A 21,049-nucleotide genomic window follows, 5' to 3' on the forward strand; every position below is an offset into this window, starting at 1 on the left:
AAGTCCGGGGGTCCCAACCAAACACCCGCAGCATTGCACATCTGATCACCCCTTTCTCCCAATCTGGGGTCTGCAGCATCGCCCCACTCCTGCCTCCGCCAGCATCGAACCTGGAACCCTGCTTCACCGCTGCCACCACCCCTGGTAAGCAGTATGATACATGGATTGTAAGAAGCATCACCATTTTATTCCCAAAAAAATTTTTTTTTTCCTATTTTTCTCAAAATTTAGGGTGTGTCTTATAAACCGCAAAATACAGTAGGTCTAAAGGAAAATCTTTGTGAGAGAAAAGTAAATATTTATTTTTTCCTTCCACATTCCAGAAATTCCTATGAAGCACCTGAAAGGTTAATAAACTTCTTGAATGTGGTTTTGAGTACCTTCAGGGGTGCAGTTTTTAGAATGGTGTCACATTTGGGTATTTTCTGTCATATTGACTCCTCAAAGTGACTTGAAGTGTGAGGTGGTCCCTAAAAAAAAGGTTTTGCAAATTTTGTTGTAAAAATGAGAAATCGCTGATCAACTTTTAACCCATATAACTTCCTAACAAAGTAGACATGTGGGAAATGTTATTTATTAACTATTTTGTGTGATATGACTCTGATTTAAGGGCATAAAAATTAAGTTTGAAAATTGCTAACTTTTCGCCAAATTTCCGTTTTTTTTTTGTTCACAAATAAGCGCAAGTCATATTAAAGAAATTTTACCACTATCGTAAAGTGCAGTGTGTCACAAGAAAACAATCTGAGAATCACCAGGATCCGTTGAAGCGTTCTAGAGCTATAACCTCATACCTGTCCCAGTGGTCAGAATTGTAAAAATTGGCCCGGTCAGGAAGGTGAAAACAGGCTTTGGGGTGAAGGGGTTAAACACCTTTTAACTTTCAGCATAATTGACTTGCCATCTTTATTAATGCAATAATGACAACACTATGTTTGTTTTGTTATATTTTACTAATTTTGTACAAAAAAAGAATTAAAAAAAAATGTGTTGTCACATTAAAACCCAAAACATTATTTTTACATAAACAGAGATGTGCAGGGGTGTGATTTTTGTGAGACAAGCTGAAGTGTTCATCTGCCAATTTAGGTAAATAGGGCTTTTTTTAAATCCTTTTTCATTCCAGATTTTAGTAGGAGGCATAGGAACTCTGCATTGTTTTTGCATATTATGGTATTCACCACACAATAAGTAATTTAGCTTTATAACATTGGTCGACACCCAATTTATATAGTGGTGTTGTTCTATTCTGGAATGGTTATTCATTTTTTTTTTTTTTTTAAAGGCCGCATCCACCTTGTGTGATAAAGAATGACATGGTATTTTGTGTGGGTTGTTGTGGACATAGAGAAACGAAATCTGAATCCAACATTTTTTATTTGCGGCGTTGGTTATTTTCCATAATAAACCACTTTTTATTAGACTGATCCCCTTTCTCATTGTGAATGTAAAACTACGGGCTGACCCCCTTCTTGCAACAAATAATGAATTACATTGGCTTTATGCCCACTTTCCTGGCCCATGATATCAGGACAAAGGCCACTAATCTGATCTGCTATGCCTCCAAACATTGCCACACTCTGATTCTGTTGGCAACAGATGCTGAAAAAAGCATTTATTAGAGGGAATTGGTATTTTATGAAGAAAGCACATGGGTCTTGACCCCAACATGCTCTCTGGATCCTCAGCTTCTTAGAGATGATTCAATCTTTTGAAATTCGAATTCACACCCTTTGACAAATTTCTCCCAAAAATTTGATTTACAGCAAATCGATTAACCGTGAGTCTCAATACTGCAAAGCCTCTAATTGCCTGGACAAATAAGAGTTTTATACTCTGAAGTCTCCTAGGACTCTATTTTAACCACTTTTGAGCTGTTTAATGCAAGCATAACCTTAGGAATGTCCAAGTGACCTCGACATATATGGGTAGGGATAAACTGCTGCTAACCTGCTGTTCAAAGTTAGGTAAAAAAACTGTATTTGTGCTCACGGTGAGGCGTGTACCCTTAGGAGCTTTGCTTTCAACATTGTCTACTGTCAGGATAAATGCTGAGTCATTGGAAAATTCAGTCTTCTGCGCTTTTCTACACAGGAAAACCACACCGTATGCAAGTGAACATACTGTCGGCCTTCGTCTGATGAATGGTTGATCATGGCAGGGTTACAGTATACATCATGCACAGCTCCCGAAATATATTATAGGCTAAGTGCACAGATGCAGTCAGGGCCGGCGTAGCCAGCCAGCATACCCAGGCAAGTGCCGGCGCCTTGGATAAATGAAGGGGGGAGCACTCGCCATCAGTAAAGGCGTAAAACCGGCGGGTGAGGGGCCCGCCAACACTAGAAAATACTTAGCTGGATGTGCGTCTTGAAGTGTATTGCAGCGCACAGACCCATTGGGTGTCCATGTGACTGGGGGCGCATGACAGTGACGTTAAGTGCTCCCGTCTCTTGCACACTGAAGTTAGCTGCCGGCTTCAGAAGAGGACGCTATGCGGTGGGGGAGTGGATGGGAGGTGAATATATTTTTTTTTTTTTAAATTGGTGGGCACACAGAGGCTATACTACTACATGGATGAATATGAGCTGTGCATTATACTGCATGGATGACCATGGGCTGTTCATTATATATGGAGGTGCATTATACGATATGAAGGATGTGGGCTGTGTATTATACTAATATGTAGGACTATATGGTGTGCATTATATATGGAGGTGCATATGCGGGGTGCATAACATTACATGGAGGACTATGGGCTGTACATCATATATGGAGGACTACAGGCTGAGCATTTTACTATGTGGAGGACTATGGGCTGCGCATTATACTGTATAGAAGACTGTGGGCTGTGCATTATACTATATGGAGAAATATGGGACTATACTATATGTATGTTATTGTACAATTTACAATAGATATCACTCATGTAATGTAATAGTAAGTGAAATAATTGGCATTGTAGTATACTTATATTTCTTTTCTGTGCAACATGAATCGTGGTATGTGTGAAAGGGGCCCACTGAGACTCTTTTGTCCGAGTCCCAGGAAAACCTGGAGACGACCCTGGATGCAGTGTTCATCTATACACACCCTTCTGCGATTGCGTGTAAAGCCCCCGTTACACACTGCGATATCGCTAGCAATATTGCTGTAAAGTCACCGATTTTGTGACGTTACAGCGATATTGCTAGCGATATCGCTGCATGTGATACTTACCTCTGACCGGCTCCCCCGCTGATTATCACTGATCGCACGAGAAGCTCCTGGATCATTTCTCGTCGGCCACTTCCTGCTGGGCTTCCTGTGGAGAGACGAGCGACGCGTGGAGCCGGGCGGGAGAACGCAGGATCGCCGCGTCTGACAGGTAAGTAGCGATCCCCGTCCCCAGCGATGTCGCTAGTGAGATCTGGCTGTATGGCAGCTCACTAGCGACCACCTAGCGATGCACCAGCGATCCTGACTGCGTCATTTCACTGGTCGGGATCGCTGGTGCATCGCTATGTGTAACGGTACCCTAAGTCCATAAGAGTGACTGAAATGTTCTGTGGTGGGTCAACTCAGAGTTCACCTCCCTAAGTATGTGGTCTCTGCCAAACCTAATTGACCGTACATTTTATAACTACCATAATACAATGCAAGGTCCTGGACTGATAATGGCCATCTATTCTTGAAGCAATAGCACAGTGTCTGCGTGCCTTATTAAATTTGAATAGTATTTCCCATGGGTAACATGATGTACAGACCATGGGGAAAAGAATCTGGGTTGTATCCCTCGAGTGATCGCCCTCTCCATCAATGTGGCTTAGTGCCAATGAATAACAGTGAATGAAGAACGTGTATTGGAGAATTTTGATGTTGTAGCCGAAGGACAAGCAAAATAAGCACAATCGCTAGAAGATATTAGCCATTACTAATGTAGATTGATTTCTTTTGTGCTCATTCCTGTCTAGGGGTGCAATCCTTGGCAGGGTGCTGCCTGGGGAATTCAACCCAGTTGTTGCCTCCCAAAAATGTATTTCAGTAAAAATGATGGGTTCCATGAAAAATGACAAAAATTTTAGTTATGCAGAACAAACAGTTTTGAACACCCTTTTCAATAGCTTCAGTAAGTGACTTGGGGGCCCTCATCACCTAGTAATGGCAGATTTCAAAATTAAACCAGCTCCAATTTCTATGCTGCATAATATTTACCCATTATTATTTACATATACCTTTATCTGTGCACATCTATATATTGATTTATTTGCCTGTGTGGATTGGATGGGTTGTTACAGACATCTGGTGAGAATTTCATGTCAACAGCACCTTTAGAAATATATTCACTTAGAAAATTGGTGGCGTGTTCAATTCTTATTTTATCTGTTGTATACTGTAGAAGTTTATCTGCTGAAATTCTCATGTAGTATGCAGTTTACAATGCATGACTGTATTACTGTGCTTTCAAATTAATATAACTGTAGTTCTGTGCATTTTGAAATTATGTAGATTAACCTGAATGTTATTTTGTGTTATACAAGTGCTTCTCACAAAATTAAAATATCAAAAAATTTACTTATTTCACTTCTTCAATACAAAAAGTGAAACTCATATACAGTGCTGTGCAAATTAGTTGGGACAAAGCATTGTTTTAAGTAAAATCGCAAGTTGGTTACCAGTCAGTGATTCAAACCAGTTTTAACTGCTTTGAACAGGCACTCACACCTGTTCAAAGCAGTTAAAACTGGTTTCAATCACTGTCTGGTAACAAACTTACGATTTTACTTAAAAAAATGCTTTGTCCCAATTAATTTGCACAGCACTGTATTATATAGAGTCATTGCAAACAGTGATCTATTTCTAGTGTTTATTTCTGTTAATGTTGATGATTATGACTTACAGCCAATCAAAACTCAAAAGTCATTAGCTCAGTAAATAAGAATACTTTATAACACCAGCTTTAAAAAATGATTTTAAAATCCAAAATGTTGGCCTACTGAAATGTATGTCAGTAAATGCACTCAATACTTGGTCGGGGCTCATTTTGCATCAACTACTGCATCAATGCGGCGTGGCATGTGGCACTGCTGAGGTGTTATGGAAGCCCAGGTTGCTTTGATAGCAGCCTTCAGCTCGTCTGCATTGTTGTGTCTGGTGTCTCTCATCTTCCTCTTGACAATACCCCGTAGATTCTCTATGGGTTTAACGTCAGGCGAGTTGGCTGGCCAATCAAGCACAGTGGTAGTGTTGTTTTTAAACCAGGAATTGGTACTTTTGGCTGTGTGGACAGGTGCCAAGTCCTGCTGGAGAATGAAATGTCCATCTCCAAAAAGCTTGTCGGCAGAGGGAAGCAAGAAGTGCTCTAAAAATTTCCGGGTAGATGGCTGCGCTGACTTTGGTCTTGGTAAAACACAGTGGAACTACACCAGCAGATGACATGGCTCCCCTAAACCATCACTGCAATTCAAGCAGCTTGGATTGTGGCCTCTCCCACTCTTCCTCCAGATTCTGGGAACTTGATTTCCAAATTAAATGCAAAATTTACTTTCCTTGTGGAGTGTGTCAATGACTGCCTTCTGAACATCTGTCAAGTCAGCAGTCTTCCCCATGATTGTGGAGCCTTCTGAAGCAGACTAAGGGACCTTTTTAAATGCTTAGGAAGCCTTTACAGGTGTTTTTGTTAATTATTCTAATTTACTGAGATAATGACTTTGGGTTTTCATTGGCTGTAAGCCATAATCATCAACATTAACAGAAATAAACACTTGAAATAGATCACTCTGTTTGTAATGACTCTATATAATATGAGTTTCACTTTTTGTATTGAAGAACTGAAATAAATTAACTTTTTAATGATATTCTCATTTTTGTGAGAAGCACCTGTACTTCTAGTTATTTCCAAGCAGAAGAAGTCTTTCAAATTGTTTAACAGTCAATATTTATGGGTTTTCTTTCTCCAGGTCAACAAAACTTATCAAGAGCATCTGTGTTAATCATAGGATGTGGAGGTTTGGGATGTCCATTAGCTCAATATTTGGCTGCAGCTGGAATAGGTGATATCTGACTTTTTTTTTACTTTGTTTTATTTTCTGTATTTGTTGTGGCACAGTTACTCTAGTACCATGCAAGTCATTTTCCAACACTTTGAACATATATTCAGCGTTTCTTTCCTTGTGTTCAAAGAATTAGCTATCTCTGCACACTCTGATTTACCATTTACACAGCAGGGGCGTGATGCCAGAGAAGTGCAGAGATGAATGATGGCTCTCCTGGACTAGTCTGGGGACAAAAGCGCCGAGATTAAACTTCAGTACATAAACACCTATATAATAAGTGCATTGTGACAAATATCATTAGGAGGCTGATAAAGCACCCCTAAAGGCCCCTTTTACATTTAGCGATGCACCAGCGATCCGACGAGCGATCCGACCCGTTCAGGATCGCTGGTGCATCGCTAAATGATCGCTAGTGAGCTGTCACACAGGCAGACCTCACAGCGATGCAGCAGCGACGCAGCGCATGATACTCACCTTTCACACACAGCGATCCTGACGTCCTCCCGCCCGCCTCACGCGTCGCTCGTCGGCGCCAGCAGGAAGCCCAGCAGGAAGCACCCGACGAGAAATGGAGCCGGACATTCTCGCGCGATCAGCGATGGACAGCGGGGGAACCGGTTGGAGGTAAGTATCACACATAGCGATATCGCTATAACGTCACAAAATCGGTGACGTTATAGCGATATCGCTATGTGTAAAACCCCCTTAACACTTTATGGGGGCATAGTCTGCTGCCAGGTTCCCTAACATGACCCAGGACAACAGTGTACAGCAGTGGGTTACAGAGGAATAGCAGAAGTAGTCCATAATCGATAAAGTATACAAAGGTTTTTTTGTATCTCTTATATGTTGTATTCTGTAGCCATTAGTTAGATATACTATTCCTCTGAAAGTTCACTGCAAAGCTAGTGACTGTACCTGTGCTCCAGCCTAAACTACCAGCCATATATTGAGGGAAAATACCTGGAAGTCCCCTTTAAGACAAGCAAAAAAAAATATATATGTTGCTTAGAAAGTCTGAATTTTTGTACAGAATATAGTTATTTTATGTTATATTACAAATAGTTTGTACTTCAAAAATAGGGTAAAGTTTTAAAGTGTCTCTTTGTGTGCACAGGACGATTGGGATTGCTGGATTATGATGTAGTAGAAACAAGCAATCTTCATAGACAAGTTTTACATGGAGAAAAAAGAAAAGGCATGTCAAAATCTGCCTCTGTTGTGAAAACGCTAAGGAAGTATGTGGTTCTTTAATCGGTTGTCATTTTTAAATTGTTTATCCTGTTAACACCATGAGAACGATGTGTCAAAGCTAAAGGAAAACTTGAGATGTTGTCCACATCAACCAATCATGTTATTTATGTTAAGTTGTAGTGGTTTAAAGGCCTTTTGAAAACTGGGAACTGGAATCTGATTGGTTACTATAGGAAGGTGCACTCTTTTATTGCACTAATTTTGATAAATCTCCCACATTATCTTTTGTTTGTTCATTTTATAATTTGATGATGTTTATTATTAGTTGGGGTTATTTGCATTAGTCTATTTATGACCCTGTCTTCAACTCATGTGATTTGTCCATGTCAATAGAGTATGAAAAATTAAAGTGAAACTGTCAGCAGGATTGTGCTCAGTAAACTACAGACACTGTCATGTTGTCACTGTTATACTGATGAAAATGATAGCTGGGGTGAAGAAATCCATCTTGTGGTTCTTCTGTAATCAGTGTTAGAACTTTTCAGCTAATGATATGCCTGTGATCCAGGGCGCGACTGTGGGCAGAGTCTTATCTTCCTGCTCTGGGCCAGAGAGACCAATGAAAGACCTGACCACAGGTCACCCCGAAGCACAAACATGTTCCTCATCATAGAGACAGAGAGAAAGTACTGATAGTTGAATAAAATAGCATTTATTATTAAGAAAAAAAGTGCAATTCCTCCATTGTTTTTTTTGTTTGTTTTTTTTATGCCATTCATTGTGTATTTTGTCCAAGTTTGTGTGGTTACCACAATACTTCGACTTTTTTTTATATTTAAGTAATGAAAAAATTCAGAATTTTGTATAATAATTCAAAAAATGTGTTGCCATTTCCCAAGACCCGTAACATTTTCTTTGAGTTGATGGGGCTGAGTGAGGGATTGTGAGGTGAGGTTACCATAAAATCCTGCAATTCTTGCATTTTGTTTTTTTTCTTTTTTACGGCTTTTACTAATCAGATTTATTCTATATTTTGACATATCAATCTTTTATTTCTAGAGAGATATCTAATATTTTTTCCTTTACTTTTAATAGTAAAATGTGTGGGAGGGGTTTGATTTAAATTTTTATATTTAAACATTTTTTAAAGGGAACCATCAGCATTATCCATGTTTAAACTAAAGATGATGTCATACTGATTTAATATATACCGTCAGTGTAGAAATCTTCAGCCTGTTTTTTGTTAAAGCGAACCTGTCAGCAGGATTTTCCTCATTAAACTACAGATGCTACAGCGCAGGTGCCGCTGCTGCAGCTATTTTTCTGGATGAAATTTTTTTTTTCTAACCCCACAATGGTATATGCATTCTGTAAAATTGGGGCAGATCAGCAAAGGATCAGTGATCTGTCATTAACCAACAGGCCGCCCCGGAGCATTAACTGAAAGCTACAAATACAGATAAAACAACAACCACAAGACGGATATCAACAACCAAGGCATCATTTCAACAGGTATAACAGCGCCAACCTGACACTGTCTGTAGGTTACTAAGCACAATCCTGCTGACAGGTTCCCTTTAAATCATCGTTAGAAGTTGCAGATTCCTAAACTCTTCATGTATGGGTGCAAGATTATGGATAGGGTCTTCAGCTGTGCAACAGCCCCCCTTCCCCCGCTGCCTTTGGTGTATTTATCTTCTTTCTCATTTAAATATCACACTGTCGCCAACCTAGCTGTGGGCAACGCTTCCGCAGATTGATCTGGTGGTGGGCTTAAGGGAAATGGCACAGGTGGTTGTGCATGCGCAGACTAAGGGTATGTGCACACGCTGCGGATTCTGCTGCGGATCTGCAGAAGATCCGCAAACATTGTACAGTACAATGTTATCCAATGAGTTTTCAAAACCGCAGTGCACATGCTGCGGATTTTTCTGCGCGGATTTGCTGCGGTTTTAAATCCGCAGCATGTCAATTCTTTCTGCAGATTCCGCAACGGTTTGACACCTGTTCCATTGTCCAGGTGTCAATCCGCAGGGGAAAACCGCTGGCCAATCCTCAGGTAAACTGCAGGTCTCTTTACCTGCGGTTTTACCTGCAAATCCGCAAGGAAAAGTCCGCAGTGGAATCCGCACTGTGTGTACTCACCCTTAGATTTCAGCTCAATGAATAGCTGAGATCTCATTCTGCGTGTGACCCACCACAGGCACCTTCTTACTGAAGAATACCGGAGGTCGATCTGCGCATGTGCCGCCACCGGCGTCACTTTCCTGAAGCCAACCACCAGATCAGTCTGTGTGAACGCCACCCACAACTTGGACAGCACAAGAGCAATATTTAAATGAAGAAGATGTTAAAGACTCCAGAGTCTGCTGAGGGGCCGTAGCAAAGCCACAGTTCCACCCCTATGTATGAAGAGCTTAGGAATCTGAAACTTATAACAATGATTTAACAAAAACCAGGCAGATTTCTACACTGCAGGTTTTTATTCAGTATGACAGCACCTTTATGACCATAGTTTTAGTTTAGCATGCATAATTCTGATGACAAGTTCTCTTTAAGTTCTCTTATGGGACTTACTGTAAATCTGTAATTGCTTGATCACTTATACTATATATCAAGTATAGCAACATATAGTGGAGTGTATGGTCTCTTATGGAGTTCAGCCTGTGGCAGAGCTTCATAGGAGTTCCAAAATGGCAGAGATGAGGACATTCAGCAGGCCCGTAGGTGCCATGGTAAGCCTTTGCATTTTTATTATTGTGGGGCATAATTTTGGAACAGAGGGGCACAGAAGATAAAGAAAAATTGGTCCAGAATCCATGGCGCATCATCAATTGAATGAGGTACTCCGTTTAAATTAAAAATTCTAGTGAAAGGTCTTTTAAGTTTGATTAATAATATTTTTTAGCGAATCCTGCTTTGAGCAGGGGGTTGGACCAGATGGCCCAGGAGGTCCCTTCCAACTCTACGATTCTATGATTCTATTTATAATAAGTTACACTTTTGGTTGGAAGGAGATGCTCGAAATAGAAGGATGGATTTTGGAGGTAGTTTCTGAGATTATTCTTAACACTTTTCCAATATAGGACGTAAAGGTACATCCTAGATCAGGTACCTATGTATGGAATGGGCTCAGGGACTAAGCTTGTATCATACACGGCAGGTACCTGCTGTGTCGCTCAGCAATCTGCCTGTAACAGCAGAGAGTAGATGTTGCTGCTGTTATATTCTATAAATGTAGCACTGACTATCTTCACCTCTCCGCTATGTGTTATCATGTTAGCCAGGGGCCTTCCGAAAACCTCAATTGCTGCCATCTCAGTCCCCTTGTACAGCCAAGAACGTAGTTTGCTCTTTTCATTTTTTATCTTTTTATTATTGTCGTATATAGAAGGAGCATTGAAAAATATAAAATCAGCAATTAAACTAAAAAAGCCCCCTAAAAAAAGCATGTAAAATAAAAAAGGTAAGAAATATTAAAATTCAAATGATCCACTTGTTTTATTCCATAAGAAAAAAAAAAGCATATTTTGTATTGCTGCATCTGTATAATTCTGTTCCTTCAAAATAGAACATTAATTAAAGGGAACCTGTCAGTAGGGTTGTGCTCAGTAACCTACAGACAATGTCAGGTCGTCACCGTTATACTGACTAAAATAATACCTTGGTTGATTAAATCTGTCTTGTGGTTGCTGTTTAATCTGTATTTGTAGTTTTCAGTTAATGAGATTCTCATGCTTCGTGGTGGGCCCGGAGGGGGGCTTTATGTGGTGCTCGGCTTGCATATTCATCTGTATGACTTCTGACAGGTCACTGATCCTTCACTGACCTAACCCTATTTTACATACTGCAGCATGATCGCACGTATAATGTGCATTTAATTATTTTATTTACTGATATAAATTTATTCAGGAAAAAAAAAATTCTGTCTCAAAATGGCACCGGCTGTGCCTGCGCAGTAGCATCTATCAGCGATCCAATAGATGTGCAGCTGGTGCCATCTTGCTAGAGGGAAAAAATTGTCTCCATCAAGATGGCGCCGCCTGCGCAGTAGCATTTATCGGATCCTGTGCAGGCATGGCCGACGCCATTTTAAGACAGAATTTTTTTTTTTCATTCTTCTGTAACGACTGTACTCATCAGGTATAAATTTAAGGGCGAAGTCAGACAGCCGTGTAACACGGACGATGATCGCAGTGCAATGCTCGGACTGGCCAGTGGCTCTGCTGACCAGAGTGTGATGACACGTATTTCATTGCAGCTGTCACTCTCCGGTCAAGAGACTGATTGTGTCCTCACATTTATGGTAGCTGCCAATATCAGCTGAAATGTATATGGCTGTGTTTGCGGAACGATTGCTCCTTGGACAAATATTCATTTAACTGTTGATCAACTTTTTTTTAATGTGTACATGGCACTCTTATGTATTACATGTGTGAATACATGTTTAACTTATCAGATGTTAATAATTTTTCTGATTGCTCATTTCAGTTTAAACTCCTCAGTTGAATATGTTCCTTATCAGATGATGCTAAACCCCAGGAATGCTCTGCAACTTATTCAGCAATATCCTTTCAAGTCTTTCTGTAAATGCAGAAAAATGTTATTGTTTCCCCAATGTACAGTGGGGAAAAAAAGTATTTAGTCAGTCAGCAATAGTGCAAGTTCCACCACTTAAAAAGTTGAGAGGCGTCTGTAATTTACATCATAGGTAGACCTCAACTATGGGAGACAAACTGAGAAAAAAAAAATCCAGAAAATCACATTGTCTGTTTTTTTTTCATTTTATTTGCATATTATGGTGGAAAATAAGTATTTGGTCAGAAACAAAATTTCATCTCAATACTTTGTGATATATCCTTTGTTGGCAATGACAGAGGTCAAACGTTTTCTGTAAGTCTTCACAAGGTTGCCACACACTGTTGTTGGTATGTTGGCCCATTCCTCCATGCAGATCTCCTCTAGAGCAGTGATGTTTTTGGCTTTTCGCTTGGCAACACGGACTTTCAACTCCCTCCAAAGGTTTTCTATAGGGTTGAGATCTGGAGACTGGCTAGGCCACTCCAGGACCTTGAAATGCTTCTTACGAAGCCACTCCTTCGTTGCCCTGGCGGTGTGCTTTGGATCATTGTCATGTTGAAAGACCCAGCCACGTTTCATCTTTAATGCCCTTGCTGATGGAAGGAGGTTTGCACTCAAAATCTCACGATACATGGCCCCATTCATTCTTTCATGTACCCGGATCAGTCGTCCTGGCCCCTTTGCAGAGAAACAGCCCCAAAGCATGATGTTTCCACCACCATGCTTTATAGTAGGTATGGTGTTTGATGGATGCAACTCAGTATTCTTTTTCCTCCAAACACGACAAGTTGTGTTTCTACCAAACAGTTCCAGTTTGGTTTCATCAGACCATAGGACATTCTCCCAAAACTCCTCTGGATCATCCAAATGCTCTCTAGCAAACTTTAGACGGGCCCGGACATGTACAGGCTTAAGCAGTGGGACACGTCTGGCACTGCAGGATCTGAGTCCATGGTGGCGTAGTGTGTTACTTATGGTAGGCCTTGTTACATTGGTCCCAGCTCTCTGCAGTTCATTCACTAGGTCCCCCCACATGGTTCTGGGATTTTTGCTCACCGTTCTTGTGATCATTCTGACCCCACGGGGTGGGATTTTGCGTGGAGCACCAGATCGAGGGAGATTATCACTGGTCTTGTATGTCTTCCATTTTCTAATTATTGCTCCCACAGTTGATTTCTTCACTCCAAGCTGGTTGGCTATTGCAGATTCAGTCTTCCCAGCCTGGTGCAGGGCTACAATTTTGTTTCTGGTGTCCTTTGACAGCTCTTTGGTCTTCACCATAGTGGAGTTTGGAGTCAGACTGTTTGAGGGTGTGCACAGGTGTCTTTTTATACTGATAACAAGTTTAAACAGGTGCCATTACTACAGGTAATGAGTGGAGGAAAGAGGAGACTCTTAAAGAAGAAGTTACAGGTCTGTGAGAGCCAGAAATCTTGATTGCTTGTTTCTGACCAAATACTTATTTTCCACCATAATATGCAAATAAAATGAAAAAAAAACAGACAATGTGATTTTCTGGATTTTTTTTTTCTCAGTTTGTCTCCCATAGTTGAGGTCTACCTATGATGTAAATTACAGACGCCTCTCATCTTTTTAAGTGGTGGAACTTGCACTATTGCTGACTGACTAAATACTTTTTTTCCCCACTGTATATGGAGTCCAGCAAGTTCCTTTTCATGCACTGAAAGCGATCCCTGATACAGGATTCGTGTACTATCCTTACATAACCTATAACATATGACGTGATCGCAGACTGCTCCGACAATGTTCCAACCAGATATCTGATCAATGATGCTTGTGTGGCCGCTGGTAAACCATTAGTATCAGCAAGTGCATTAAGATGGGAAGGCCAGGTGATTGTTTTTGACTTTTTGACGTGCAATAATAAGTTTCAGTGATGGATAATCCAAAATGGTACTGGAGGTTCCACATATTGTTTTTTATTTTAAATGCAACAGTATTTTCAGCAATTTCTAAGCCTTAGGCTGGGGTCACACTGGCGAGGAATACGGCCGAGTGAGAGGCGCTAAAAGCACGCATTACACACGGACCAATGATTCTCTATGGGGTCCCTCGCACCAGCCGTATATTTCTCATCCGTATTCTATGGTCCGTGCCAATCGCAGCATGCTGCGATTGTCAGCGTACTACGGCCATAGTACGCCAATGCAAGTCTATGGGTGCGCAAAAAATACGGATTACACACGGAACACACATGTGACCTGCGAGAAATACGCACCAGGTGTCTTTTAGCAAAGCCGGCAATTCAGTGCGCTATACCGTAAACTCACACTGACAGGTTTTATAAAGAAACGAAAGAATAGATATATACACATAGAATATATATTTAGATATATATATGTATTCTATGTGTCTACATCTATTCTTTGGTTTCTGTTAGAAACCCTGTCATAGGGCTCCATTATATGTCCATTTTGCAAGCCTGTGAGAAAATCTCACCATACGGATGCCATACAGATTACATACGGATGCTGACATGCGCAAAATACGCGACCACACCTTGATTACGGATGACATACGGAGCACTGTTTAGGGGCCATTCATCCGTATTACGCATGTAAAATACTGACCGTATTTTGCGTCGGATAGTGTGACCCCGGCCTTAGTCTGTATGTGCCATCCAGTATAACAGAAGCCATGGTGCTCTGCTAGATCCATCATATGACTAGAGCCTAGTAGGCTTTGTTGTATGGTGATACGTTTTTATGCAAGAAACAAGCATTGCAGTTTTTTTCATCACATCTGCCAAGACTGCTGAAGAAAGCTCCATGTGATATTTGTTTTTAGTTTTCAATAAATGTGCAAATATTTCTACATTTCTGTTTTTTTTCAGTGAAGATGGGGTGCAGAGTGTACATTAATGAGAAAAAAATGAACTTTTTTAAATTTACCAAATGGCTGCAATGAAATAAAGAGTGAAAAATGTAAAGGGCTCTGAGTACTTTCCGTACCCACTGTATATTCAAATATCGTGTAGTATAGCGTAAAACCAATTTCCGCTACCTAGAGATATATAAAATCTTAGAAACAACCCTCACTAAGTTATGCTACAAACCATTATATATAATTGGCACCTATTAGATCACAACGGATATCGTCATAACCTGGCAGAGACCGTTCAATTTTTGTTTTAGAGCAGGGCTCGAAACTTTGCTGGGTATATGGTCTGCACATAGAAAAAAATTGAATTTGGGGGGCTGCATTCTTTGTATGACAAAGTGACATTTTTAGCGATACCATTTTTTCTATACACCTTTTGATCATATATACAGTGCCTTGCAAAAGTATTCGGCCCCCCTGGAACTTTTCAACCTTTTCCCACATATCATGCTTCAAACAAAGATACCAAATGTAAATTTTTGGTGAAGAATCAACAACAAGTGGAACACAATTATGAAGTTGAACGAAATTTATTGGTTATTTCAAATTTTTGTGGAAAGTCAAAAACTGAAAAGTGGGGCGTGCAATATTATTCGGCCCCTTTAACTTAATACTTTGCTGCGCCACCTTTTGCTGCGATTACAGCTGCAAGTTGCTATATATATATATATATATATATATATATATATATATATATATATATATATATATATATATATATATATATATACACTCACTGGCCACTTTATTAGGTACACCTGTCCAACTGTGTGTTAAGACTTAATTTCTAATCAGCCAATCACATGGCGGCAACCCAGTGCATTTAGGCATGTAGACATGGTCAAGACAATCTCCTGCAGTTCAAACCGAGCATCAGTATGGGGAAGAAAGGTGATTTGAGTGCCTTTGAACGTGGCATGATTGTTGGTGCCAGAAGGGCTGGTCTGAGAATTTCAGAAACTGCTGATCTACTGGGATTTTCACGCACAACCATCTCTAGGGTTTACAGAGAATGGTCCGAAAAAGAAAAAAAATCCAGTGAGCGGCAGTTCTGTGGCTGGAAATGCCATGTTGATGCCAGAGGTCAGAGGAGAATGGGCAGACTGGTTCGAGCTGATAGAAAGGCAACAGTGACTCAAATTGCCACCCGTTACAACCAAGGTAGGCAGAAGAGCATCTCTGAACGCACAGTGCGTCGAACTTTGAGACAGATGGGCTACAGCAGCAGAAGACCACACTGGGTACCACTCCTCTCAGCTAAGAACAGGAAACTGAGGCTACAATTTGCACAAGCTCATCGAAATTGGACAGTAGAAGATTGGAAAAACGTTGCCTGGTCTGATGAGTCTCGATTTCTGCTGCGACATTCGGATGGTAGGGTCAGAATTTGGCGTAAACAACATGAAAGCATGGATCCATCCTGCCTTGTATCAACGGTTCAGGCTGGTGGTGGTGGTGTCATGGTGTGGGGAATTTTTTCTGGGCACTCTTTGGGCCCCTTGGTACCAATTAAGCATCGTTGCAACGCCACAGCCTACCTGAGTATTGTTGCTGACCATGTCCATCCCTTTATGACCACAATGTACCCAACATCTGATGGCTACTTTCAGCAGGATAATGCGCCATGTCATAAAGCTCGAATCATCTCAGATTGATTTCTTGAACATGACAATGAGTTTACTGTACTCAAATGGCCTCCTCAGTCACCAGATCTCAATCCAATAGAGCATCTTTGGGATGTGGTGGAACGGGAGATTCGCATCAGGGATGTGCAGCCGACAAATCTGCGCCAACTGTGTGATGCCATCATGTCAATATGGTCCAAAATCTCTGAGGAATGCTTCCAGCACCTTGTTGAATCTCTGCCACGAAGAATTGAGGCAGTTCTGAAGGCAAAAGGGGGTCCAACCCCTTACTAGCATGGTGTACCTAATAAAGTGGCCAGTGAGTGTATGTGTGTGTATATATATATATATATATATATATATATATATATATATATATATATATATATATATATATATAATTTTCTACAGTTGTGTTTCATTCAATTGGTCACATACAGTAATATTGTCTTACAATTAGCACCATATAATAATTCTGGCAAACATCTTAGTAATGTCCACCAATCCTGGTTCCCATCTTGTAGTAATGCCTAATTCTGGTCCCCATATTGTAGTAATGCCCCCATCTTGTAGCCATACCTCATCTTGGTGTAATGTCTCCATCCTGGTCATCATCTTGTTGTATTGTCCCCATCCAGGTCCTCATCTTATATTAATGTCCCTATCCTGGTCCTAATCTTGTAGTAATGTCCCCATTCTGGGCTCTCATCTTGTAGTAATGTCCCCATCTTGGCCGTCATCTAATAATAAGAATAATAACCTGAGGCTCAGGTTATTATTCTTATTATCAGAATTCTGTTCTTCCTGACGGCTTGGTTGTATCTTTCCCATTTATCATCATATATTGGCCGTCATCTAGTCGTAATGTCCCTATCCTGGTCCTCATCTTGTAGTAATGTCCCCATCCTGGTTTCCTTCTTATAGTAATGCCCCATCCTGGTCCCCATCTTGTAGCAATGTCCCCATCTTGTAGTATTGTGCCCATCCAGGTTCCCTTCTTGTACTAATGTAATGTCCCCACCCAGGACCCATGTTCCCATCCAGGAGTAATGTACTCATCCAATTCTCCATCCAGGAGTAATGTCTCCTATCCTGCACATAAAAGAAAAAAAAAATTCTTCTCACCTGTCCTCCTTTTCTGCATATGTGGCCCACAGGCACTGCAGACCCATTGACTATCGCGGCCCGGTCCAGGAGGCCACCAACGACGCGCATTCAATTTAAATGTAATGCCACACAGAGACAAGCTCTGTACACAGCAGTACCAATGACAGCCTTCAGCCAATCGAAAGCCAGCAGCTGACATCGGGGTGCCAGCACGGCAGCTTATGATGTCACTGCCATGCGCCGTCACACCAATGCCAGCTGCTGACGTCTGATTGGCCGGCGGCTGGCATTTGTATTGGTGTTCAGAGAGCTTGTCAATACATTTCAATTGAATGTGTCCAAGGGTCAGCAGTGCCTGCGGATCACATGAAGCAGCTTTTGGGGCCGCATGCAGCCCGTGGGACGCATGTATGACACCCCTGTTTTAGAGCCTCCATATTACACAAAACTCCTTTCTATACATACTTAATAGGTGCTAACCATATATAATGGTTTGAAGTATAACTTATTGAAGGTTTTATATATATGATTTTATATGTAATCAAGGCCGAAAGTCTTGGCACCCTTTAAATTGTTCCAGAAAATTATTGCAATGACACATTTTGTTATACACAAATTTCCTTTATGTGTATTAGAACAACACAAAAAACCTGCAAAAAAGGACGTATTTTCACACAAACCCCCCAAAATGGGCAGGACAAAATTGTTTCAAGTATGTGATGCTAATTCAAACTCAATTAAGTAATGGGTGTGGGCAATATGAAAAATCTCCCCTTTTTAATCTGATTTTCAGGTGTGAAGTTGACTCCATCAATATATGCCAACAATTTTGTCCAGACCATTTTGGGGGTTTTGTGTGAAATGATGTCCAATTTGTCTTTTTCTTTCCTGTGTTTTTTTTGTGTTGTTCCAATACACAAAAAGCAAATAAACATGTGTATACCAAAACTTGTCTAACTGCAATAATTTTCTGGAGGAAATACTTAATTTTCTGGAATAATTTCAAGGGGGAGGTCAACACTTTTGGCCATGACTGTATCTCTAGGTGGGGAAAATTTGGTTTTGCACTATACTACACGATATTTATATAGACATGGTTATTGGTGTGTGGTTTAGTGCTAGGTCCTTTGTTTCTAGAAGACCTAATACAGGTTATATTTTAGATGCCCATACTGTAGATTGCTTTTCAACGTTAATAATTAGTTTATTTTTATGTTGAATTTAAAGGGGTTGTTCCATGAACAAAGTACATTTTCATGACTAGGTCTTGGAGTAATTTTTCCACAATTGGATTAAAAATGTTCCTGTACTAAAATTATAAATTTGCCCACTGCTGTGTACGGTCTTATTTGATGTGTCGACCATGCTCTGGTGCATGGTCGGCCCATACCACAGCTCCTGGCCAGGGGAGGAATCATAAGAGCATATACAGATGACATAGCAGGGGCTCTCAGCTGCTGCTTTCTGAGGTATGAGCTCAGCAGCCACTGACTTCATTTATGATGAGCTCATAGGGCTGCTGTAGATGCAGCAGAAAATGTGTTGCCTCAGAAAGAAGCAACTGGGAGCCCCTGCTGTCTTTGTATAATTGCTCGTCATAACTGACTTATGCTTCCTTCCTAGGCCACGAGCTGTGGTATGTTCTGACGATGAGCTGTTCCAGCCAGGCTCCCGATTACTTCAGCAATGGATTTTTTTTAACTCATTCAATTGTGGAATTACCGTATTTTGCTTATTATAAGACGCATCAGTTTATAAGACTCCCCTCAAATTTTTGGACAGAAAACAGGTACTTTTTTTTTTTTTATAAAATGTTGATGTGTGTGTTTTAATCTGCTTTTACACTAGCTTACCTGGGGGGGGGAGGCGACTGTGATGGAGCAGGGTCCCAGGTGGAATGGTCGCTGCTGCAGGAAGCTGGCGGAGGCAGGAGTGGAGCGATGCTGCGGGGCTCAGGCTGGTAGGACGGGTTGTTTGGTGGTGTGGGAGCTCTGCCGACATTGTTAAAGCCCAGAGCCCCACATCTTCCATACTTTTTAAAGCAATGGACTCAAGGAACATGGCCTCTGGAGGCGGCGCATGCGCAATTGAGATCTCTGTGCTGATCTCCACCTCCGGCAGTCAATTTCCCGCCGTCCACCACCTTGAAGAGTATGGAAAGTAAGTGGCTCTGAACAAAATGTTGGCTGAGCCCCTGCACCACCGAACACCTCGTCCTACCAGCTTGGAGCTGCGGCTGAGCCCCACTTCTGCTTCCGCTGCTGCTAGAAGATTCCTGCAGCAGCGATCTTGGGACCCTGCTCCACAGCAGCTTCAGTTCGGATTACCCTATTTTCCCGCAAAATTTTGGGGGAAAAAAGTGCGTCTTATAATCCCAAAAATACGGTAATATTTCAACATCTATTAATTAAAATATATTTTGTTTGTGGGAAAAAATATATATGATATTGTTCCACAGTGGCACAATCTTAATTTTAATTAACAATGAGCACTTTTCAAACAGAATTTAAAAAAAAAAAATCTTTACTAAAGTAAATTTTCTTTTTAGCTTACAGTGTATAATCATAAAGGAGGACCTTGTTACCGGTGCTTATTTCCTGTGCCTCCACCTGCAGAGACTGTAACTAACTGTGCAGATGGTGGTGTTCTTGGTATTGGTAGGTGTATATTACATTTATTTTCATTAGTTCAATTTCTGAGCTTGCTATTTCTTATCTAATGTGAACATTTTTATAAGTGTGAATTGTTCTTGAATTTAGTTAATTGAATCATTATTTATTGTATATGGGAAATAATTTGTATATTTCTTTCAGTGCCTGGAATCATGGGATGCATGCAAGCTTTGGAAGTGTTTAAGCTTGCATCTGGAATGGCCTGTATCCTTTACTGTAGTTTTAGTAGAGTTATCTTGAGATATAACCTATGACTGGGTGTATGGCAGAGCAGGCAGGGACAGCAGACTGGTGAACAATCCAAAAGACCTTTATTGGCACTTGAAGAATATTCCACCTAACATAGATATGGTTCCTTAGGGTCCCGTTACATATAGCGACGCTCCAGTGATCCCGACAATAATACAACCTGGTAAGGTAGATCTCTTCAGCGACGCAGCAACGATCCGGCGATCCGTATAACGACTTCGGCGGTCGTTGGTGCCTTGTCACACAGCAGCTTTTCTGATGATTCCTGCCTGCGTCCCTGAGTTCGGCGTCAAACACAGCGATGCATACTGGACAGCGGGATGTCGAGGATGAAAAAAATGACCCAGGACATTCGAGCGCGATCAGTGATATCCAGTGGGGGAGGCCGGTCGCCGCTGCGTGTCACATGTAGCGATGTCGCGGTTGCGTCACAAAATCGGTGACGCTTCAGTGATCTCGCTAGCGATCTCGCTATGTGAGACGGGGGCTTTAGAGTCTGTAACGTGACTGCAACAAAAGGAACAAATCTGGGGGCACCACCCGGTAATCCGACGCCAAGGAAATTGCAACATTGGTCTTTTGAAAAGCTTCTATAAACCAGCAGGATATGAAAAGTGGATGACAATGGTACATAGCATATGATCTCCAGTCTCTACGAGTCACAGTAGTGTCACCTGGATCTGGC

General features: G+C 41.1%; 1 protein-coding gene across 1 annotated transcript in view; it reads left to right on the forward strand.

Moving 5' to 3' along the window:
• The window catches only part of MOCS3 (molybdenum cofactor synthesis 3), a 121,074-nt gene that overhangs the window by 39,729 nt on the left and 60,296 nt on the right, over positions 1–21,049 (forward strand). Inside the window, exons 3-8 of the mRNA XM_073560129.1 lie at positions 5,940–6,032; positions 7,153–7,273; positions 11,721–11,795; positions 13,546–13,663; positions 19,992–20,100; positions 20,257–20,319. Coding sequence (XP_073416230.1) covers positions 5,940–6,032; positions 7,153–7,273; positions 11,721–11,795; positions 13,546–13,663; positions 19,992–20,100; positions 20,257–20,319 — 579 coding nt within the window. The remainder of the gene's footprint in view (positions 1–5,939; positions 6,033–7,152; positions 7,274–11,720; positions 11,796–13,545; positions 13,664–19,991; positions 20,101–20,256; positions 20,320–21,049) is intronic.

The sequence above is a fragment of the Dendrobates tinctorius genome, unplaced genomic scaffold (genome assembly GCF_039654945.1).
Source record: "Dendrobates tinctorius isolate UK_male_01 unplaced genomic scaffold, ASM3965494v1 ptg000293l, whole genome shotgun sequence".
NCBI classification, from domain to species: Eukaryota; Metazoa; Chordata; class Amphibia; order Anura; family Dendrobatidae; genus Dendrobates; species Dendrobates tinctorius.